Here is a 20,478-nt window from a genome sequence, read left to right as displayed (position 1 = left end):
GCTTCAACGCATTACTTTCCACAGGTAAGCAAGGTGCTCTTCTTTTGTGTAATAAATGAAAAGGGCACCCTCTTTGCCTCTTCTGTCTATCTTACTGCTCTCATTATAATCTGCCTTTGCTTCCAGACTGCTTCTCTCAGCTTCAACAGTCTCAGCATTACAGATTGGTGATTTAATCTTCTTGCAAGCACCCATCGCCCTTGCCCTGCTTTATGCACACCTTCTTGGTTCCAGCAGCTAACCCAAAACTGTATTGCCACTCTTTCAGCTTTAGATAACCTTGCCACCCTTGTATCTGAGGATACTGTACCTTTAACAATGTTAACGACTTCAAGATATAGGTGGTTAGGTTTGAATACGGCTGGTTTCCCTGTAGAAATAATTTGCCTACAGGCTTGGGTACTACTTGCTCTTCTCTTTACTTCAGCATCTTCTACAATTACGGAATACTTGTTCTGGATGTTGCAAGGTTCAGGTTTCACAAAAGAAACAGATTTAGATACACAGGACCACTCTTTGAAGATGATTTTTAACTTCAAAGAAATGTAAGGACTTGCGCTTCCTTTCATTCACATGGGGTGATACGTGACTCTGGTCAGAAAGCACAATTATCCATACAGGACTTCACTTTGAGGTAATAGTTCTTGTTACAATTCATGAAAGCCTGGTTTAACCTTACGAGTGATTTTGAACAGGGTTCTCCCTGTTAATTGGAGACATGCGACCACACAAAGTTATATAGATAAACAATGGAAAATGGAAAGCTGTTTGTTTACGTGAGCACTTTGACTTGCTTTATATGCATGTGTGATACATTTCATTTGTTGTTAAGACTTTTCACATCAATAAACAACTTCTACTCTATCCCACTTCTATGCAAGATATAATTGAGCTGGTTACAGTTACCGGCCAGGGATATTCAGTCATTCGGAGCACTGCGTTTCACTCACTGGCTCCAGAAACACTGCGGTTGCGGGCTGCTTCCACTTCCCGACTTTTCTTCTCGCTACTACCACTTCAGACATTCTTTGGATCCACACCTCTCTACAGCATGGGTGTTTCTCGTCCAGCCTCGACCACAGGGAGCCATCTTCACTCCTCTGCCCCTCGGCTTGCTTCTGCACATGTGCCACGTGCAGCACAATCTCAGCTTTGCAGTCTTAGCTACTACGCACACCTGGGAAGACTTTCAACTTCAACACGTCTCTGTCCAGCCACAGCAAGGCAGGGTTCATGAACATAGGATCAACTCAGAAACTACAGGTGAAATCTGCTCTCTTTTTGTCTCGGTATCACTTACGTGATCACACTACTTCATGAACTGCTAGCCTCGTGCCCTTCTCCTTCTGCTAGTTCTGCCAGCCTTGCAGCTACTGCTCCATCCTGCTGCAGCTTTTTATGCCTCTCAGGTGGGACAACTTTCTTCAGGTGCAGGCCTTTAATGCTAATCGCCCTGACCCTTGCAAAGGCTATTAGGCCTACTTGCCTGTCCTTTACTTATACATGCCTCCTCAGCCCTCTTCTTTGTCTCAGTCCCTGTGGGAATCTGGGTCATGTAGTTCATTTTAAGGAAATTAGATTTGTCCACTTCTTTTACACCTTTAAGGGTAGTTTTTTTCCTTTAGTATTCTTAGAAGAGGGGTTGTGAGGTTTAATATTATTAGAATGCAAACACTGAAAGGAGCAGGGTAACTCTAGCCTCTGGACCAGAGTATTATAATAACATCAAGAAACAGAAAAGATATGTCCAGAGCAAAATATGTTTAGAAAAAATGTATCCAAATTTATTAAAGGTGATACAAAAATTGAAAACTAGTGAATAAATCACTCAAAATTATTATACACTGATCATTTTAACATAACAGAACAGCAGCAACAATATGCCGAAAATCGGCTAAAACTTCATCACTCATACTCAACATACATAGTACATACATACACACACAACTCATCATACCGTGGCATACATCCAAAGTACTAAAAACACAGAAAACATGCTAAGAACCAATGGGGAAGAGGAATTCATAACTAGTCCCCATAATAACACTCATTATTGCGGTGTTTACAAACAATAGAAATAATTCACAAACAATCTATTGTCAGGGTGGATAGGAAGAACAAATGCAAAGATCACATCCCTGTAGAATTTTTCTCTCGACCGGTTTCGACGTGTAGTGATGGTTAACTGAACGTCTTCCTCAGGAGGTGGGTGTTACCATTCTGAAAAACAAGTACGCAAAAGCGACTATAAGCTACTACATGAAAAAGTCTTTGCCGACTGCCTGTAACATACAATTAAAGAAGGAGAAAAAGGACTGCTGCTAGCAGCCTAAGTTATTAAAAACAATTAAGAACCGTGTATACCATAGTGAAAATAAGCATATACGGCCCCCGCTACAACAGCTGTGTAAACCAGAACAAGAGGGTAAGTGACTCCCAAAAGAGAACCGTGCAAGATGAAAGGGAACCTTCAAGACCATGGTGGATCGGCAACAAGAATGTATATATATAATAATATATATCTAAATACCAAAAAAGCCTGACCAATGGCAATGTCTGTATCTAAAAAGAACTAGTAGTGGACTAACCTGATGAAAACCTAGCTGCTGCAAAAATCTATGTACCTTACAAATGAAATCCAACAATTCCTCCGTAAGATTAGGCTAAGAGCCTTTTTTTCTGACAAAGAAAACACTTCTGAGCTTAATAAGTCAGGTCTGGTCAGACCTTCTTCTTTTACTCCCAATATAGCGGAACTTCCGGCTGAAGTCCTTGTCTTTGAAAAAATTGTGCTCAAAGAACTTGCTAAATGTCTCGAGAATCCCAGAAATAACATGAGGCCCAATCTTCAACTAGCTGAATTTCACGCCATCGAATCTCTCTCACAAGATCCATCCATTGTGATAAAGAGTGCTGATAAAGGCGGAGGTATAGTTGTTTGGGATTCGGGGTCATACGATCAAGAGGTCATTCGACTTCTTAACATTCCAGGTCATTACCGTAAAATGATTGCCGATCCTACTGCTTTGATTAAAAAGAAGATCTCCAGTCTTTCTGAAACAGCACTTGAAGAGGGAATATTGTCTAAAAAAGAATGTGAGTTTATTAATTTCTCAGAGGAAAGAACTCCCCTTTTTTTTTTTTTTTTTTTATATCATCCCCAAGATTCATAAGAACACATCTAACCCGCCTGGCCGTCCAATAGTCTCGGGATGCGGCTCTATTTTAGAGCCGTTATCCAAATACATAGATGTGTTTATTAAACCTTTGGCAATGGCGACGCCTACATTTCTGTTAGATTCTAGGGATGTTATTAATTTGGTGGAAGGCCTTCCATTTGATGCCTCCAAACAGATCTTGGTGGCCTTAGATATAGAGGCTCTTTATACCAATATTCCCCAAGATAAGGCTATTCAGTGCTTACAAATTATGTTGGACCGCCGACCATCTGCACATACGGTTCCCCCTAATTTTTTGACCACATGTGTGGAATTGGTTCTTTGTAACAGTTTTTTTAAGTTCAAGGATGAGTTTTTCACACAAACTAAAGGCACGTCAATGGGCTGTGCATTTGCCCCCAACTTGGCTATTATTTTTATGGCCTTGTTTGAAGAGAATTTTGTTCTGAATGATGGTAATCCCTATATTACTAACATCAAGTTATACCGTCGGTATATTGACGACATCTTACTGCTATGGGAGGGTGATATTGCCACACTTGAACTTTTTGTTCAGTGGCTTAATCAAGTAGATATCAACATCAAATTTACCCTGGAACACTCTACCTCCCGTATCGCGTTCCTAGATCTATCTATTTACAGCGAGGATGGGTTCCTGCAGACCGAGCTCTATAGAAAACCCACAGAAAGGAACATGACACTACAGTTTGAAAGCCAACACCCTAAAAGTCTTTTACGTAATCTCCCTTATGGGATGTTTTTACGGTTACGCCGCAATTGTTCCAACCTTATACAATTTAATACTCATGCGGACGTACTACAGACTAGATTGCTAGATCGCGGATACCCGCGTAAACTTATCAAACATTCAAGAAAAAGAGCGCGATATACCAATCGGGATGCCCTTTTAAGACCTAAAAACAAAATTGTGGACAAAGAACAGTTAGTTTGTGTGTCCACTTTTTGCCAACATAGTGAGACAATTAAAGCTATTGTTCTGAAAAATTGGAGGATCCTTAATTCCACAGATCTCCAGCTAGAGAAACCTTTATTTGCTTTTAAAAAAAGCAAAAATTTAGGGCAGAAACTAACCCGAGCCTCCAGACTTCCTGTTCGCATTAACCAGGTCAGAGATATTAACCTGAATCAGGTTAAAGGCCATTATCCGTGCACTTCGTGCGCAGCTTGTAAATTTTCTAAAAAAATTACAGACTTTTCTTACAATGGTAGATCTTGGGCACTACGTACATTCACTACGTGCAAAAGTAAGAATGTTATTTATGCTATCCAGTGCCCGTGTCAGCTTTTGTATGTAAGAAAAACCTCTAGGGAAGTCCATCTACGTATCAATGAGCACCGGTCTAAAATTAGAACACGCAACCTTTCGGCTCCACTAGTGATTCATTGCGTAGAAATGGGACACAACCCAGACTCTTTAATCTGGTTTTGTTTGGAAAAATGTTTTGCTAATAACACAATACAACTGGCTAATAAATTGTCCTACAAAGAACAAATGTGGATGTTTAATTTAAAAACACTCCACAAAGGCCTTAACACATTGGAGTCGTGGGACTTCAATAGTCGCTAGCAAGCTTGTTCTGCATTTCTCTATTTGCCCTCTATGGCTATTATGACTGTTTAGCTATTTAGTTTAATTGACACAATTTAACATCTTTTACATTAGATTATCGCCTTTTCAGCCAAAGCTTTTTTACCATCTTTCTTGCCTATCTCTGGTCTAAAAACACTCTTTTAGTCATTGTATAGTAGCTCCAGAATTGCTTAGAGATATAGGGCCTGTTATATGGTTCTGGCCTAAATTGGACTACAACTCCCAGTATTCACTTGGTGTGGTGATGGCAGCCCAAAATTTATTTACGCTGCTTTTTAGTCTGATGTTCATCCTTTTCTAGTATTTATTTAGTATTATTTTTTCTATCAGCAGCGGCGTTTTTCATCATCATTTCCTTTTAATTTGGGCTGCATTATTTGCGCTTTGTTCTGCTCGTGGAATGTCTTTACTGGCAGCACTTGCTGACATGCGCAGTCAGTCTTTAGTTTGGCCTTTAAAAAGGCTTTTGTTTACTATTGGCTGTAGCCAGCCACTCCTTGCAGGTCCCTACACGCATGCGTAGCGTTTCGAATTTACAACTAGTTTTAAACAAAGAGATTACCATCTGTTCTCCCTCGTTGCTGGACAATTCCATTATACAGCAACCGTTTTGCAGGTAAGCGTGTGGCCAGCCTTCCTGCAATGTCAATAGCTTTTCAGCTTCAGTCCTCTGCATAATTAACTTTGCAGCGTCGCCCTTTAGACTACTGTTTGTTGCCTTTGAGCTCACTATTACATTTCAATTGTGCGAGCTGCTCCAATTGATTTATTTGGCACTTCGTGTGTTTATATTTAAACATAGCACCGTTTATCTTAGATAGCTGCCATTTGCCCTTAAGTTTACCTTCTCATTTCAATTGTGCTCGTAGCTCCATTTGATTTATTGGGCTTTTTGTGCATTTACATTCAAACACCTTTTGGATCCCCTAGAACGGTGTGGTTGTCTGTAGGCTTCCTCCCATTTTATTGGAGATCTTTTAGAGGCATTTCATGCAGTGCCCTTGTACTCTGGTAAGCCGTGGGTCACTGCTTGCCATTTAACATTGTAATGAAGCTCTTTTGCCACTTTTGTAGTCATTTACAGACGGCGTTGAAAGCTCAGGCTAAGTTGCGCTGCCTCTTCACTTTTCAAATACATGCAGCGCTGGATCATCTTAAACTGCATGGGGCGCCCTCCAGGTGAGCTATTATTATTATTTTTGCCTTAGTCATAGGCACTCCACTTTGAACCTAAGTTTTTATTTATTTTTTTATTTATCTGACCTAGTGCATTCTGGTCTTGTTTCTGGTTTCAGGTTATGTTTTAGTCCTGAATTGTCTCGCGTGACTGGCCACACTACACTGCATAGATTTTTGCAGCAGCTAGGTTTTCATCAGGTTAGTCCACTACTAGTTCTTTTTAGATACAGACATTGCCATTGGTCAGGCTTTTTTGGTATTTAGATATATATTATTATATATATACATTCTTGTTGCCGATCCACCATGGTCTTGAAGGTTCCCTTTCATCTTGCACGGTTCTCTTTTGGGAGTCACTTACCCTCTTGTTCTGGTTTACACAGCTGTTGTAGCGGGGGCCGTATATGCTTATTTTCACTATGGTATACACGGTTCTTAATTGTTTTTAATAACTTAGGCTGCTAGCAGCAGTCCTTTTTCTCCTTCTTTAATTGTATGTTACAGGCAGTCGGCAAAGACTTTTTCATGTAGTAGCTTATAGTCGCTTTTGCGTACTTGTTTTCAGAATGGTAACACCCACCTCCTGAGGAAGACGTTCAGTTAACCACCACTACACGTCGAAACCGGTCGAGAGAAAAATTCTACAGGGATGTGATCTTTGCATTTGTTCTTCCTATCCACCCTGACAATAGATTGTTTGTGAATTATTTCTATTGTTTGTAAACACCGCAATAATGAGTGTTATTATGGGGACTAGTTATGAATTCCTCTTCCCCATTGGTTCTTAGCATGTTTTCTGTGTTTTTAGTACTTTGGATGTATGCCACGGTATGATGAGTTGTGTGTGTATGTATGTACTATGTATGTTGAGTATGAGTGATGAAGTTTTAGCCGATTTTCGGCATATTGTTGCTGCTGTTCTGTTATGTTAAAATGATCAGTGTATAATAATTTTGAGTGATTTATTCACTAGTTTTCAATTTTTGTATCACCTTTAATAAATTTGGATACATTTTTTCTAAACATATTTTGCTCTGGACATATCTTTTCTGTTTCTTGATGTTAATATTATTAGAGACAGATGGCACATTGTCGTCACTCCTTTTGGTATACCTTCGGCAGTGAAGAAGATGTCTATTTTTGGGGATACCAAAGACCTGGTATTGTAATATAATATGTTCCGGGGTCACTACCATTTGAGTCTTACTAGGAGGCTGAGATATATTAAAGTGACATTAAGTCAAAATCGCCTCTGATATAGTGGCAAGATTATCCCTCGCAGAGGAGAAATACTGTGCCCCATCCCATGGAATCTCCTCAATATCCTGGATCTTGTCCCCACCCAGGTGATCATCCCGCAGTATGCCACCCCCAGGATTGGGATCAGGAAGCATCTGCCCTCTCCTGGACACCTAGGAGGAGACTTTAGGCAGGATTTTAATGAGGGATCCGCAGGATTCTCCACAGTACACACATCCCTTGTATCTGCCACTGTCTGCCACTGCCCCTCCCCCTTCAGCACCTGCACAATATGAGAATATCCCAAACCCTATAGCATCTGCAGCTGCTTGTGCTCAAGCACACAGGAAACCAGAGCGGAGGCCACAGAAGGATTTAGATGCGGCTTTAAGGAAGACAGAAGCAGATGGGCAGAAAGCCCCCGTTGGGACCGATGAATAGCGAGCAGGGGACATCTTGTTTAGAATTGATTGTGCGAGGGAACATTTGGGGTGTTGATGAGTGCAGCATCCTGCCAGTCAATTTGGAAATAACAATGCACAGGTTTTATCTACGCAAAATCGTGGGCTCAGTATCATTAAATGTCCAATAAAACACACAATAAAATTATATTTGTGAATGTCGCTTTATTCTAAAACAAAGGTCATTTACATTCCAACAACTTGTTGGATTAGCCTACAACAACCACTAGGTGCACGTGCCCATTGTTTCGTCAATCCTTTGTCTTTCTCTAGGCTAAGAATAGCATCCCTGTTTAATTTTCTAATCATTAAACATGTCACCAACACTTTGAGATTTGTATCCCATTACATCTGAACCTTGTTTGTATCTCACTGCATACAAAATTGTCTGTCTTTTAACAATACATTAGCACAGTTGCAGTCTAATTCGTCACACAACCAATTTCAGTCATAATCTCATTGCATACAATCATTTCTTCTCAATTTTCATAAGATTATGTGGTTCAATCTGTGGGAGAGAGTAGAAGAAGTAAGATTGAGATGTACGAGTGGGGAGAATGGAACACTAGTCGTTAGGTGCATTGGACATTAACATTCCTCATGGTTCACCTCATGCTTTTCTACTCAACCCATCACCTGTACTGTACACGCTTCCCTTATATCGTGGGCACATAAATTGGTGGAATAGAAAACATGCACATAAAGGATAACATGAGTGACCACATCTGGAGGGTGTGTCCAGACCACCTCTGGTTTATAAAGGCGGTGCTAGTTGTTGTCCCTATGGGATCATCTATATAATGGTTAAATGTGTGGGATTTGTCGGTTCCGGCGGGTAAAAAGGAGTGCGTCTTTACCTCTCTCAATAGTGAGCCAATGATTACTGTGGGCCCTTGGCCTGGAAATTGTTCCTTCCTATAGGTACAAATTCATGGAGAACATGTTATTGGGCTCTGATAAGTTATGAAGCTCCAAGGTAATTACCTTTGAAGGTGCGAACAGTGCTCTAGATATGGCTATGTGCACTGGTAAAATGTTTAAACCCAATTGGATGTTGCCATCTTGTATGTGGCTTCCAGAAAATGCATCTGTAAGAAAAGTTCTAACTTATAAGTACTACGGTGTGGTCTGTGCAGGAGTTCACTTATTGTTGGGCATTGCAGTTTTCCTGCAGGCATTTATCCTGGGCATAGTTACCTGATTAATTTGTATTCCATATGGTGAATCCATATTGCAATCACTGATATCCTAGAACAGAATCATCATACTGCTCAAATATATTTCAAGAAGGGGTGCGTTTACCTGTAATTGTATATGAGATTGTATCAGGGGCGGCTAAATTATATAAGATGGATGCAACATGGGGTGTGCAGCGGGTAGAGACTTACCAAAGCAATCAGTGCATACGTTTTAAGACAATAGAGGGGGGATTCCACAAGTGCCTGCCACCGCCATCTTCAGACTAGCCTTAAATAGCATAGCAACGTCACACAAGCGTGACGTGGCGCATCACAGCTATTGACGTCTAAGCGGTATCTGGTGTAGGGAAGAACGTTTCCCAACGGGATCCCTCTACCATGACATAGCCACACTTGTGAAGGAGAAAGAGTCGGAAAAGGAGGAGAAGCAGGGAGAGGGGAGCTGCACCCATTATGTCACCATGGGTCGAATGGGGGGCCCAGATTGAGATCGCAGATGGGCGCCTGGCGGTAGTGAAATGGAAACGAGGATGGAAGAAGACGATGAGGAGGCCTGGCATTGGGCAATTACTGCAGGTCATGGATCTTTGACTACACCACATACACAAGGCTATCATTACAAGGACTGAAAGAATCCTAAAAAGCAAAAAGCCCCATTAGCTTGACAGAAGAGATGGTCACATGCTTTCAAGAGCTCAAAGACATTATCAGTAATGCCCCTGTTTGCGCAACCCCTGACTACACACAGGAGTTTTATTTGTTTTCCCATTGAAATCGATAAATGATGACAGCTGTATTAACACACAAAAGTACTATTAGTCACAAGTCCTTGGCTAATAATAATGGAATGCTGGACTCAGTGAAGCAAGGTCAGTTTCCACGTGAACAGACTTCGGCAGTGGTGGTATCAGCATTGGAAAATATGCCACGATTACGATGGGGTGCTCAGTAAATATACAAGTGGAATACACAGAATTCACAATTCTTGAGAGGTCTAAATCCAAACTGACTACACAGAAAGCTTCATCATACGAAGTGATTTCATCAAGCCCATCCTTTCATATTGTTAGGTGTAGAATTGTCTTTTCTCACTGAACCCAATAATGAGGGAGACGAAGTGCATGACTGTGTTAACTATGGAGGCCCGAGGATGTTAGACCTAAGGTGAAGGACTGTGCTCTTGGGGAAGGCGAAGTATTCTTTTTGCATGGTTCAGCGTCCATAGACCTGGAGACAGGCAAAAGGCACACGGCCGTGGTCTGCCTAGTAGATGGAGAGCATGAAGTATTGGTTCAGAAAAATTGCCCACACACTACTTTGCCCAAGTCGCAGAGATTATTGCCATAATTAAAGCACTGGAAGAATCACAAGGGTGGCAGGTGTTAATATTTTTTGATTCAGAGGATGTTGCCACCACTGTGCATTTAGGATTATCTCGAAGGAAGAGGGGGTTTCGCAGAGCTGGCGGGTCCTCAATGCAACATGCAGCACTACAAGACAGATTGATTTATGCCCTCTAGCAGCCCACACTTGTTGCATTGGTTAAGTGTGCCGCTGTGATGCTGGAAATGCATCGGAGGGACAGAGCCTGCGTATCCTTGTCCTTTACTGCTTTTTATTGTGTGTTCTGTCAAGTTTTCCGCGCAGGAGTTCATGTGGAACTCCTGGCGGTGCAGGTCTCTCTCTTTTGGTTTGGTGAACGGACCTGTGGGATACCCTTATGGCACCCATGGGTGGGGGTACAACCCTTTGCCCCTAGTGTATGTTTTTGGGCACCTGTGGGTGGCCCACAGAGCAGGGTATGGGCTGGTGGCAGCTCCATGCTGAAATCGATAGGTGCGCGGAGTATCCTCCATTTTGGGATACCCCGGCCCCTGCCATTGGGATCAGTTGATTCCTGATGGAAAACAAGATGGCCCCTGTGGCCTCTTGCTTTCTATTACCCATTACCTTGTTTTCCCAAAGTCCTGGGAAGCCCTGACTCTGTCCCTTCCCCCTGACTGGCTGTTGGATGGAAGTGCCATATATGGTGGTGTTGTGAAGGCCCGGCCAGACTAGCTGGAGCCTTCCCAGTGATGTATGTTGTGGGTACCTCCTGTGGGTGGGACCCGGGTGAATAGAGTGTGTGACGAATATGCATTCTGTGTTGTGGATGTCTAGTATCTGGTGGTTGACACAATGACTAAGACAGCCCTGCCCGAAACCGGTATGAATGCAGCTTGGAGTGTTGAATGGCTCGGTTCTTGTCCCAATACACATAACTTGTTGTGAGTGTCTGGAGGGAAGTGAATGGCCTGAATACCTCGTGTGCCGGATTGGCTGCCTGCCTGCATGAATGCCTTTAGTCGTGATTGGATGCTTGAGTGTCACCCAGCGGAATGAATGGCGAATCAGCAGTATATCTGGGGACCTCTCACTGCTAGGAATCGTGTTCAGAAGCTGAAGTCCACTACGATGAGTAACTGGAGTAACTGACGCTTGACCTTGAAGCCCTGCTAGACGAGAAGAATTGCTGTTGCTCTCCTTCACAATCTGAAAGCGGTTGTGCCTCCAAGGACTGACCCAGAGAGGACCTGGTAAGGTGCCCTCTTCCCGAGCTACGAGGGACCATCGTGCACAGCTGATCTTTGCCAAAGCTCCCTGGTAGACAGACCTACGACAGGCTGCCGACCCGATACGGGGACTGCTGCGGAACTCCAAGGAGAAGCCCTCGGACTGTTGTCCGCCACTGTCGACGACCGCCGTCGCCGACCGGAGCCGCCGTGCTCCCGTTTGCCGAAGAACTTCATTTGATCATCGGACGCTCTTGTCTGCATCGTCACCCGCTTGTCTCCCGCTGCAGAAAGCCCGACCGTCGACACGCCGGGAAGCATCCACCGGTGGGTTTCCCGCTACCTAAAGACCACAGAGACGCCGATGACTCGACGCCCTTGCTGGGCCTCAGTTCTTCATCATCTCTTTGCGGTCCAGAACTATCGTCACCGAGGTGCCCCGCACGCCTCTTCCTTGCAGGACGCCAACGCTCTGTCATCGACGAGCTCCGCTAGGAACAAAGCTGTCACTTCCCTGCCGTAGTTCAACCTGTTCACCGTCGGACATTCGACGACCCGTGACTCCCGCGTTAAAGGGAGGGCACTCAAGAAGGGCCGTCGATTCCCTGACAACGAACGCCAAGTTCCCCGACACCTCTCGACGATCCGTGGCTCCCGCATGAAAGGGAGTCACTCAAGAAGGATCGGTCGACGCATCGTCGGAGAACTCTACTCCACCAGGTACATTGGGGGGTAAAACCTTAATAGGAAGAAGTGAGACTATTGAACATATGGACTGGGCTTGTGCTATATATCTTTATTTACAGGTTGCCCAGGTGGGGGGATCTCCACACAGAACTGTGCCTCGTGGTAGGGGTCAGCATTCTGCCTACTGTTTCAACCATCTTGCGTTCCTTCCTATCTCTATTGCTGGTTTCCTCGTTATTGATCTGTGGGAAATTTTAACCATACAGTTGATGCACTTTAATGAGATTCGATAACATTGGTGGTGCCACTTTAGAATTGTATATATTTATCATTATTGACTTCCGAGTACAAAGTGCGTTATTGTGATCGTGTACATACCTTTGAATATTAATTATATAAAGACTGTGTTTTCAGTAATACAGTGTGTGGACATTCCTTTGTGGGGGTTTGGGGACTACACTGTACTTAAGAACCAGCCCGCATCACCTCCTGAGAAGCTAGGCCTTGATTGCTCGACCACGTACCAATAATAGAGAATCTTGGCTGGGGTCCTCTGTGCCTCTCCTCTGTCATATGGAGAGCAGGAGTACAGACACCTCCTACCAGTCTTTACAGCCGCCAACAACACAGACCCAGTTTCCTTCAGCAGCAAGGCAGCAGATCAGGCAGCCAAAGCAGCAGCATATCTCCCATTGCCGGACATTGCGGCCTATCCAGAAGTAGCAACAACAATTAGAGGTTCCATAAACCGCAGTACTAGTCACTCAAATTATTGAACTACAGGGACAGGCATCCCAGGAAGAGAAAGAGTTGTGGCAAAAAAGGGGATTCTTGCAATCACCTACTGACCTTATCGTGAGACAGGTCATCACAGGTAAAGTAGTGATGCTCCAAGTGTTGGTAATGGTTGCGTTTGAGCAGGTGCATCAACCAGCACTTTTGTCTAAGAAGCATATTGCTGCAGACATTCAGGAGGATTGGTTCATCCCAAACCTGCAGGAATTCTAAATGTTTTTGGAGCTAATTGGACTACATGTCACATGTATAAAACGGGGCAAACATTGAGGATACTGCGGGGCACATGACCCCACCTGAGTGGACCGTTCTGTGAGGTCCATATAGATTTTACTGATATGGGGGAAAGATGTTACACCTATAGATACCTCTATGTCTTTATGTGCCTTTTCTCCCAGTGGGTTGAAGCAGGGTCATGTGCACACCCAGATGCCAAAATAGTGGCCACATTTCTAGCTCTAGAAGTGTTCCCCGGCTGGGGAGTGTGCAAAGTACTTAAATCTGATGATGGTACTCACTTCTTCAACAAGCTATTTAAAGTAATAGCTGCATTGTTAGGCATTCGGCATAAGAGGTGCTCCATTTACCATCCTCAAACCAACAGAATTTGTTGAATGAATGAACGCCCTTTTCATGACAAGTTGTCCAAATTGTGTGTGACCCTCTAAAAGAACTGGGTCTACTGTTTGAAAACGCAACCCTACAAAGATCATCACCTCTGGAAAGTATGACAGCGAGAAGACTAAACACGTCACTTTCACCTGCACATAGTGCATCTGATGCTCACAGGTATGCAAGTATTTTGAGTTTTTGCATCAGTTAACCAGATGCATAAAGGTTCTCTCTCAGCCAATAGCACAAAAAAAGAGAAGATCCAGTGATCGGCATGGCAAACCCATTTTCAGATAGAGCGGTGGGAAATGGTCCAGTTGATGAACGTTACAGAGCAGGGTCTGAATTCCATAAAAAGTGTGCTGCAAGCAATACGGCTGATGACCATTCAGAATCGGTACATCTACGACTGGTTGACGCCCATGGAAGGGGGCATCTGTAAAATAAAATAGGGTTGTCATGTTGCACATAGATCCCCCCAAATGATGCAGACATTGAGCTTCATTACAAGTTTGCCGGTCTGGAAACAAAGGTGCCGGTAAACTCACCGGCACCCTTGTTTCCGAGTCGGCAAACTCTGAGTTTGCCTGCCGTGGCTGCTGTGCCCGACAGGTCTCACACTGCTGGGCTCTGTAGCCACAGTAGGCAGACTGTACACGGAAGCCTTGGCACCATTGCTAACAGTGAGACTGCTTCCGTGTCTCCACTCCCATAGAGTCCAAAAGGACTCTATGGGAATGAGTACTTACAATTTGCCCGCGCCTGACTTCCCGGGCCGCGGGACATGTAATGAGCTGGTAGCATTGGAAAATCAGACACCAGTAAAATATTACGGGTCTGGTGGCAACCCACCAGTAGTACCAGAATGCTTACCGCCAGACCCATAATGAGGCCCATTGGGTCCTTGACCCATGTAATAATGGCCCTACACAAGTTTAATTGTCTGCATGTGCCAGATGGTCATTCGTTGCTGCACCAAGACTCTCCCAAACAGTGCCATGATGATGGTATCAATAAGGGCAGGTGGATCTCCTCCTATCACAAGACACCAGTATTCACAAACAGACAGTCCAGATAGACCACGTATGTTACATTCTATATATCCCCTGGGGCATTAACCTCGCCCCCACAAAACCTGGAAAATGATGTGGAGTACTGGGTTGAATTAGCTGGGGATAGTGATTCTCTTTGCAATACCTGTACCCCAGAAAAATATTCCCAAGATGGGGGGTGTTTACATCATGTGTGTAGGGTATGGATGCCTAAAGATGATTATTATAGAAGAAGGTAAGTTGCTGGGATAGTTAGTAGAGGATTAACTAAGGGGAAATTGTGGGGTTCCCATGCAGCTCCCATTCATGGGCAAACGATTTAGCCTAAGGAAAATCTATTAGCACACAACCAAGTGAAGGTGCACAGGTGTAGATGGGTGGGGCGCGCAATTGAGAGCAACAAATGTAATGGTTTAATTGTATCAAGCTGTTGACCTAGGGACCAGGACTGCTCATGTCAAGACCTAACCCTACATAGCAGGTCCTTAGAAACATAGTTGAAATCTGTCTGTATGGCATTGCAGCGAGTTATTTCAGTGCTGTTCTGATTGTGGGCTCCTATTTGTGATTTATATTCAGGTGTCAAAGGCTGTGCTGATCTGATCCTACCTGGGGTGGATTTCCCAGGCATCGATATTGAAATGGTCTACGCCGTTGATGCCAAATACTGTCAACTTCTCTGCACCTACCATCCCCGATGCCGATTCTTCTCATTTTATCCCAAGGAAAGGAGCCTTCTGAGAAAGTATGACCATCTTGTTACCTTCAGTAACTAATAACCTGCTCTCATGAACTAAGATGATATGATGCAAAAAATCATTAATCTTTTACTAAAACAGTATGATGCAAAATACAGTATGCCACCTTTAATAAGAAGGTAGGATGCAAGACCGAGTATAACTTCTTTACTAAGACGGCAAGATAGAGTATATCTCTGTTGCGATGATGAAATGCTGCACGATAGTGTGTATCTCCTTTACTAAAATGGCATAATGCAAGATACAATATCTGCTTTTCTAAGATGGCAGTATACAAGAGACAATGCCTTTCCAAAGATGGAATGATGCAATATACCTTGTAACTCCTTACTAAGATCGTAGGGCGCACATACTTTCTAACTCCTTCCTAAGATCGCATGACAATTTACTAAGATCGCATGACAGAGTATAACTCTTTTACTAAGGTCATAGGGTGCATAGACCATCTAACTCCTTTACTAAGATGGCATGATGCAAGATAGAGTATAACTCCTGTACTAAGATTGTATAATGCACAATATAGTAGAACACCTTTACTAAGATTGTATGATGCAAGATATAATATAACTCCTTTAGTAACATGGCATAACGCAAGATAGAGTATAACTGTTTTACTGATATTATATATACTAAAATCGAAAGAATGATAGAGTATCCCTCCTTTATTAACATGGCATGATACAAGATACTGTAAAACGCTTTTACTCAGAGAATATGATGCAAGGTACTTTACGATTCCATTAATAAGATTGTATGCCACTAGATAGAGTACACCTCATCTTCTAAGATTGTATGATGCAAGACAGGGGATACTTTCTTAAAAATATCCTACACAGTTAGATAGTGTTACTCCTTTACTAAAATCTTTTTCATGGGTTTACGGAAATATGATTTAAAGATATGTGATTCACGTGTGCCACAAATGCTGTCAAAAATAATCGGTGACTACTTATATGTAAGAACAATGACCAGTCTTGCATAACACTATTTGATAGCATTGGCAATGAGCAAGAAGTGTGGATGGCTTAGATGTCAATGATGAGGAATTGATATTGATGCGCTATCTAATATGTTCTCTTCACAAGCAGAATCCGATTATATAAGTTTAACAGCCTAGATAAGTCACGTATAGACTGCAATAATGTCAGCATACCTAGTGCTACTATTCATCCCATGGGAAGAATGATTAATATAACTTGTGTTTTCTGTAGTAACCAAGATCTCATACTAAATTGAAGTTGCATATTGCAACATTTACACTACATTGCACAATTATGATTGATTCGCTTTGAGGATATAAACATTATGGACATACTGGAAACAGGCATTAAGTGAGCTACTAGTATTCATCAAAGAACTGTACTCACAGAGAAAGACATTGAAGAATATTTAAAGAATTGAACACATTACAGACAAACTAGAAACAGACAATATGTGAGCTACTATTATTCATCAAAGAACTGTACTCATGCGGAAAGACATTTGCAACATGGTTTAAAGAATTTAATAAATTGTGGACATACTTGAAACAGACATGTGAGCTACTATCATTCATCTAAGAACTGTACTCACGGAGAAAGACATTGCAACATAGTTTAAAGATTTGAACAAATTGTGGCATGACTGTGAGCTAACGAGTGCTGAAAGGTTGGGTGGAACACATAAAACTCACCTACCTAAGATATTGACAATTAAACTTGATAGCACTTATGACACATTAGATTACCATTAAACTTTAAAACTCAGAATGACTCCTGCTTCCCATGGAGCGGGCAAGCCTAATACAAGGAAAATACAACTAAAAGACATCCCACAGATTAAAGAGTTGGATGGCAGACAATATATTGGTCTTTTCGGTGACTTTCAACCAAAGAACTTGGCTCAACACTAGCATGGGGCAGGCCTTAGGTTTAGTATCTTGGAATACAAGGGGACAATCTCAATCATTTGAAGCCGGTCCTTCAGATGGGTTTTGTGGAGCCTATGATGTATTTATCTTTCAGGAAACATTGGCAATTGGTGATAGCCATCTTGCTGGTTGAAATACTATACACCAAAAGGCTGGTAAAAAAAGTATTACATTACATAATGTGAAAAGTAAATACATGTATTGCTCGGTATATTTGCTAACATTTGTTTGCCAGCTGATCGGACGTATGTATTAGTTATCAATATCTATGAGCCTCAGGCATGGCACAAAAAAACAGGATGAAAGATGAAGATGAGGAAATATTAGGAAGGGAAGGATTTAGTAGTGTACACATAGTGTAAACTAGAGAAAGTATTGCTAAATTACCTAATCCTGGTGATGCTGACCAGGACTTGGACTTGAAGTGTTGAATACTCGTTGGTGGGTTCCTAATCCCATTTGTAAAGGTGTGAACACTAAGTATTCTGCCTGGGGAGAATCTGTGCAAACCTTTACCAGTCAATACTACACTGACTTCCTAAACTGCCTCAGAGCATTAGAAACTCACTTTGTGCACACACACTTTTCAACCTGAATGTATCCTATCCTATAGAATTTGAATATTCTATGCCTCACGGCCCTGTTGGCTCACAGTCCTGTTGGCTTGCCCTAAACCTTGACCACTTACCTGCTAATATTAGCATCTTGCATCATAAGCATTTCTCCATGAGACTTGCCATCAGACTTCCTTACCCTGGCCATGGCTAAACCCCGTGCTGTTGTTACTCTACTAAGCACAGTAGTCCTTCGAGCAACTCTTTGTTTGTTATGTTTGTCGTATCAAGTTTAGCACCATACAAGAAAATTCCCTAGGCACAAAAAACAGAGGTTTCTATAAAGAGTATTCTTTATTTCACAATTCCAAGCACTACGCAACAAGACAAGTTCATATACAAATATGTAATCAACAAGCAGAATAACATTTAATAAAAATACTAATGTAATACCATTGGACAAATAAAAGGGTCCAACAAGAAAGTGCATATTCTCTCTAAAAGAGTGCAACAAGTCAATTTAATGACACATACGTATCATTAATGTCACATAAAAGCTCAAGGATAACAAATTAACATAAACCTAAGAGCAATGCAAAATTATTTTTACGTATGCACCTCAAGGTGTAGGTGTTTGTTATTCAACATTAGCCCTAATTAATGTAAGACATTATTTAGTATCAGGTCATTTATTATTTCCAACATGCCTTTCAGAATAAACTTTAATGTTCTACCTTTTGCTAAACCACCTCCCATTGAGCTATCACTGGTTCTTTTCTCCTTTCTTCCAATCCATCTATCTTTTATATGGTGCTAAAAAGTGACTTTCCTTCATTAAAACCTGTCAGCAGACCAAGCAATGACACACATGGCATGCAGTGGGGTACTGGCCTACATGACATGCTGGAGATTGCCAGTGGGCCTTTGAAACATGGGTATAGAGGAGCTGGGCTTGCTCATAAGGTGTACTATGGGTCCACTTTGAAAAACATTTCTCATGACATTTAGTAGCCACAAAAAATATGTTTCACTTTTGTTGTTTTCAAGGTATGCGTTGGACTAAAAACTTATATGGCCTTAGGAAATCTCCACAACTGAAAAGGTTCTTTTAAATGTAAATATTGTCATGAAAGGAGTAGCATAATGGGAGAGAGTCTTCCAGTGTCCCCCAACTCCTGTGGTGTTGCCCCAAAGCATATATAAATGCTTGCCCCTCCTGGGACTTCCGAATCTATAATACAATGTTAAAAATGATATGGCCAACAGAAAGCTCCAAAACTGTACATAATAAGCCCTTAGCCTCTTGGCTAGTCCCTAAGCCAAACTACAAATGTTCCAAGTCTTGGTCAACAAAAGAGTTTGCAAAACCTATTCTACAGAGTTCCTCCATAGTTTCACACTCAAAAGAAAGAATATTCTACTTGGAAAGTTCTTCCAGGGTTCACTGTTTCGGCTATATGGACCAACCACAAAGGTATTCTTCAGTGTTCTTCCATAGTCTCACACTCAAAAGAAGGAATCTTCTACTGGGAATGTTCTTCCAGAGTTCACTGTTTCGGGTCAATGTACCAACCATTAGAAGCCATGCGCAAGATACATATATTGCTACCTAACTTATACAACCTCTGAAACATGCTCTGAAATATTGTGTACGAGCGCGATATAAATAAAATATCATATCATAACCTGACCAACAAAGATCTCGTCCACCTATGAAGCATCCTAATTGTAAAACAGTGAAGCCTCAAGGTCTGGAATGTGTTCTTAACTGGTTTACTACTTATAGTTTATATAGTATATTGTGCAGACTAAGGCCACATGCTGTTTATGCTACACTGTGCAGTATCTGGTCATTGCATCTAATGCCATATCATTGAAATCTTTCCATCTTAAAAATGTCCATCGAATGCATATTTTTTGGGGGTAAAGGGTTAAAGTGTGTTTAGGTGCTTTAGAAGCAAATCTTTTAGATGGAAAAAATTCTATGCAAATGCCTGTCGATGCAAGGAATTCTATGCAATGACCATAAACCAGACTGTGCTTATCTTTCCACATCTCTGTGGGTCAGCTTGCTATTAAAATAATAGATTTAAATGAACCTTTGATTTAGAGTTGCTTAGTAATGAGTCATGTGGAAAGAAACAACTTCAGGTTGTACTGAATGTTAGTTGTCTCAAAGGCCACACACTGATTCCACCTTCCACTGTAAAACTTTTCTCATCAGGTTCAGCTGCTATCTAAAGGGGAGCACCGCAGATTTACCAACATCCATCACTCTGCAATCTCAGACTGTCAGTGGCTTCCCATATGCATACCATGCGATCGAGAGACGTGAGTAACGTACTTAGTAATGCTATCACGTAATTACAAGCAATGGTTCTGACATCTGCTTCCAACTAATGCATAAACGATACATAGACCTTTTCTGAACACTCAATTGTTTCTACCACCATCTCCTTTCCATCCGCTGACATTTCCTCACCACTTGCCTCACCTATTACTAAAACGAAATGTAAACTTTCTGCCATTCCTCCCTTTCTCTCAGACCTACAGTTCTCACTCTCCTCCTTCACAACTGATGTATCTTCCACTAACACTGCCTTATCCAGCTTCCAATCACAACTATATGACTCATTCCCCTCTCACTTCTGTGATGAATTCAGCGATCTCATCACTGCCTCTCTGTGGAA

The 20,478-nt window shown here is 42.1% G+C and overlaps 1 protein-coding gene and 1 long non-coding RNA gene across 3 annotated transcripts in view; both read left to right on the top strand.

Annotated features, from left to right (window-relative positions):
• The window catches only part of LOC138515386 (coagulation factor XI-like), a 299,654-nt gene that overhangs the window by 134,828 nt on the left and 144,348 nt on the right, over positions 1–20,478 (top strand). Inside the window, exons 12-13 of the mRNA XM_069630247.1 lie at positions 15,147–15,312; positions 20,013–20,119. Of these exons, the coding sequence (XP_069486348.1) occupies positions 15,147–15,312; positions 20,013–20,119 (273 nt within the window). The remainder of the gene's footprint in view (positions 1–15,146; positions 15,313–20,012; positions 20,120–20,478) is intronic.
• Positions 5,873–6,997, top strand: LOC138515661 (uncharacterized). Of its 2 annotated transcripts, XR_011282143.1 has the most exons (3): positions 5,873–5,970; positions 6,087–6,168; positions 6,536–6,997. It is a non-coding gene; the product is annotated as an uncharacterized lncRNA (long non-coding RNA). The 2 variants fall into 2 exon arrangements; XR_011282142.1 differs by lacking the exon at positions 6,087–6,168.

Source organism: Ambystoma mexicanum, chromosome 6q (assembly GCF_040938575.1).
Source record: "Ambystoma mexicanum isolate Mex_15411 chromosome 6q, UKY_AmexF1_1, whole genome shotgun sequence".
In the NCBI taxonomy this organism is placed as follows: Eukaryota; Metazoa; Chordata; class Amphibia; order Caudata; family Ambystomatidae; genus Ambystoma; species Ambystoma mexicanum.
Note: the sequence above shows the minus strand (reverse complement) of the source record. Positions and strands in the feature narration are given on the sequence as shown.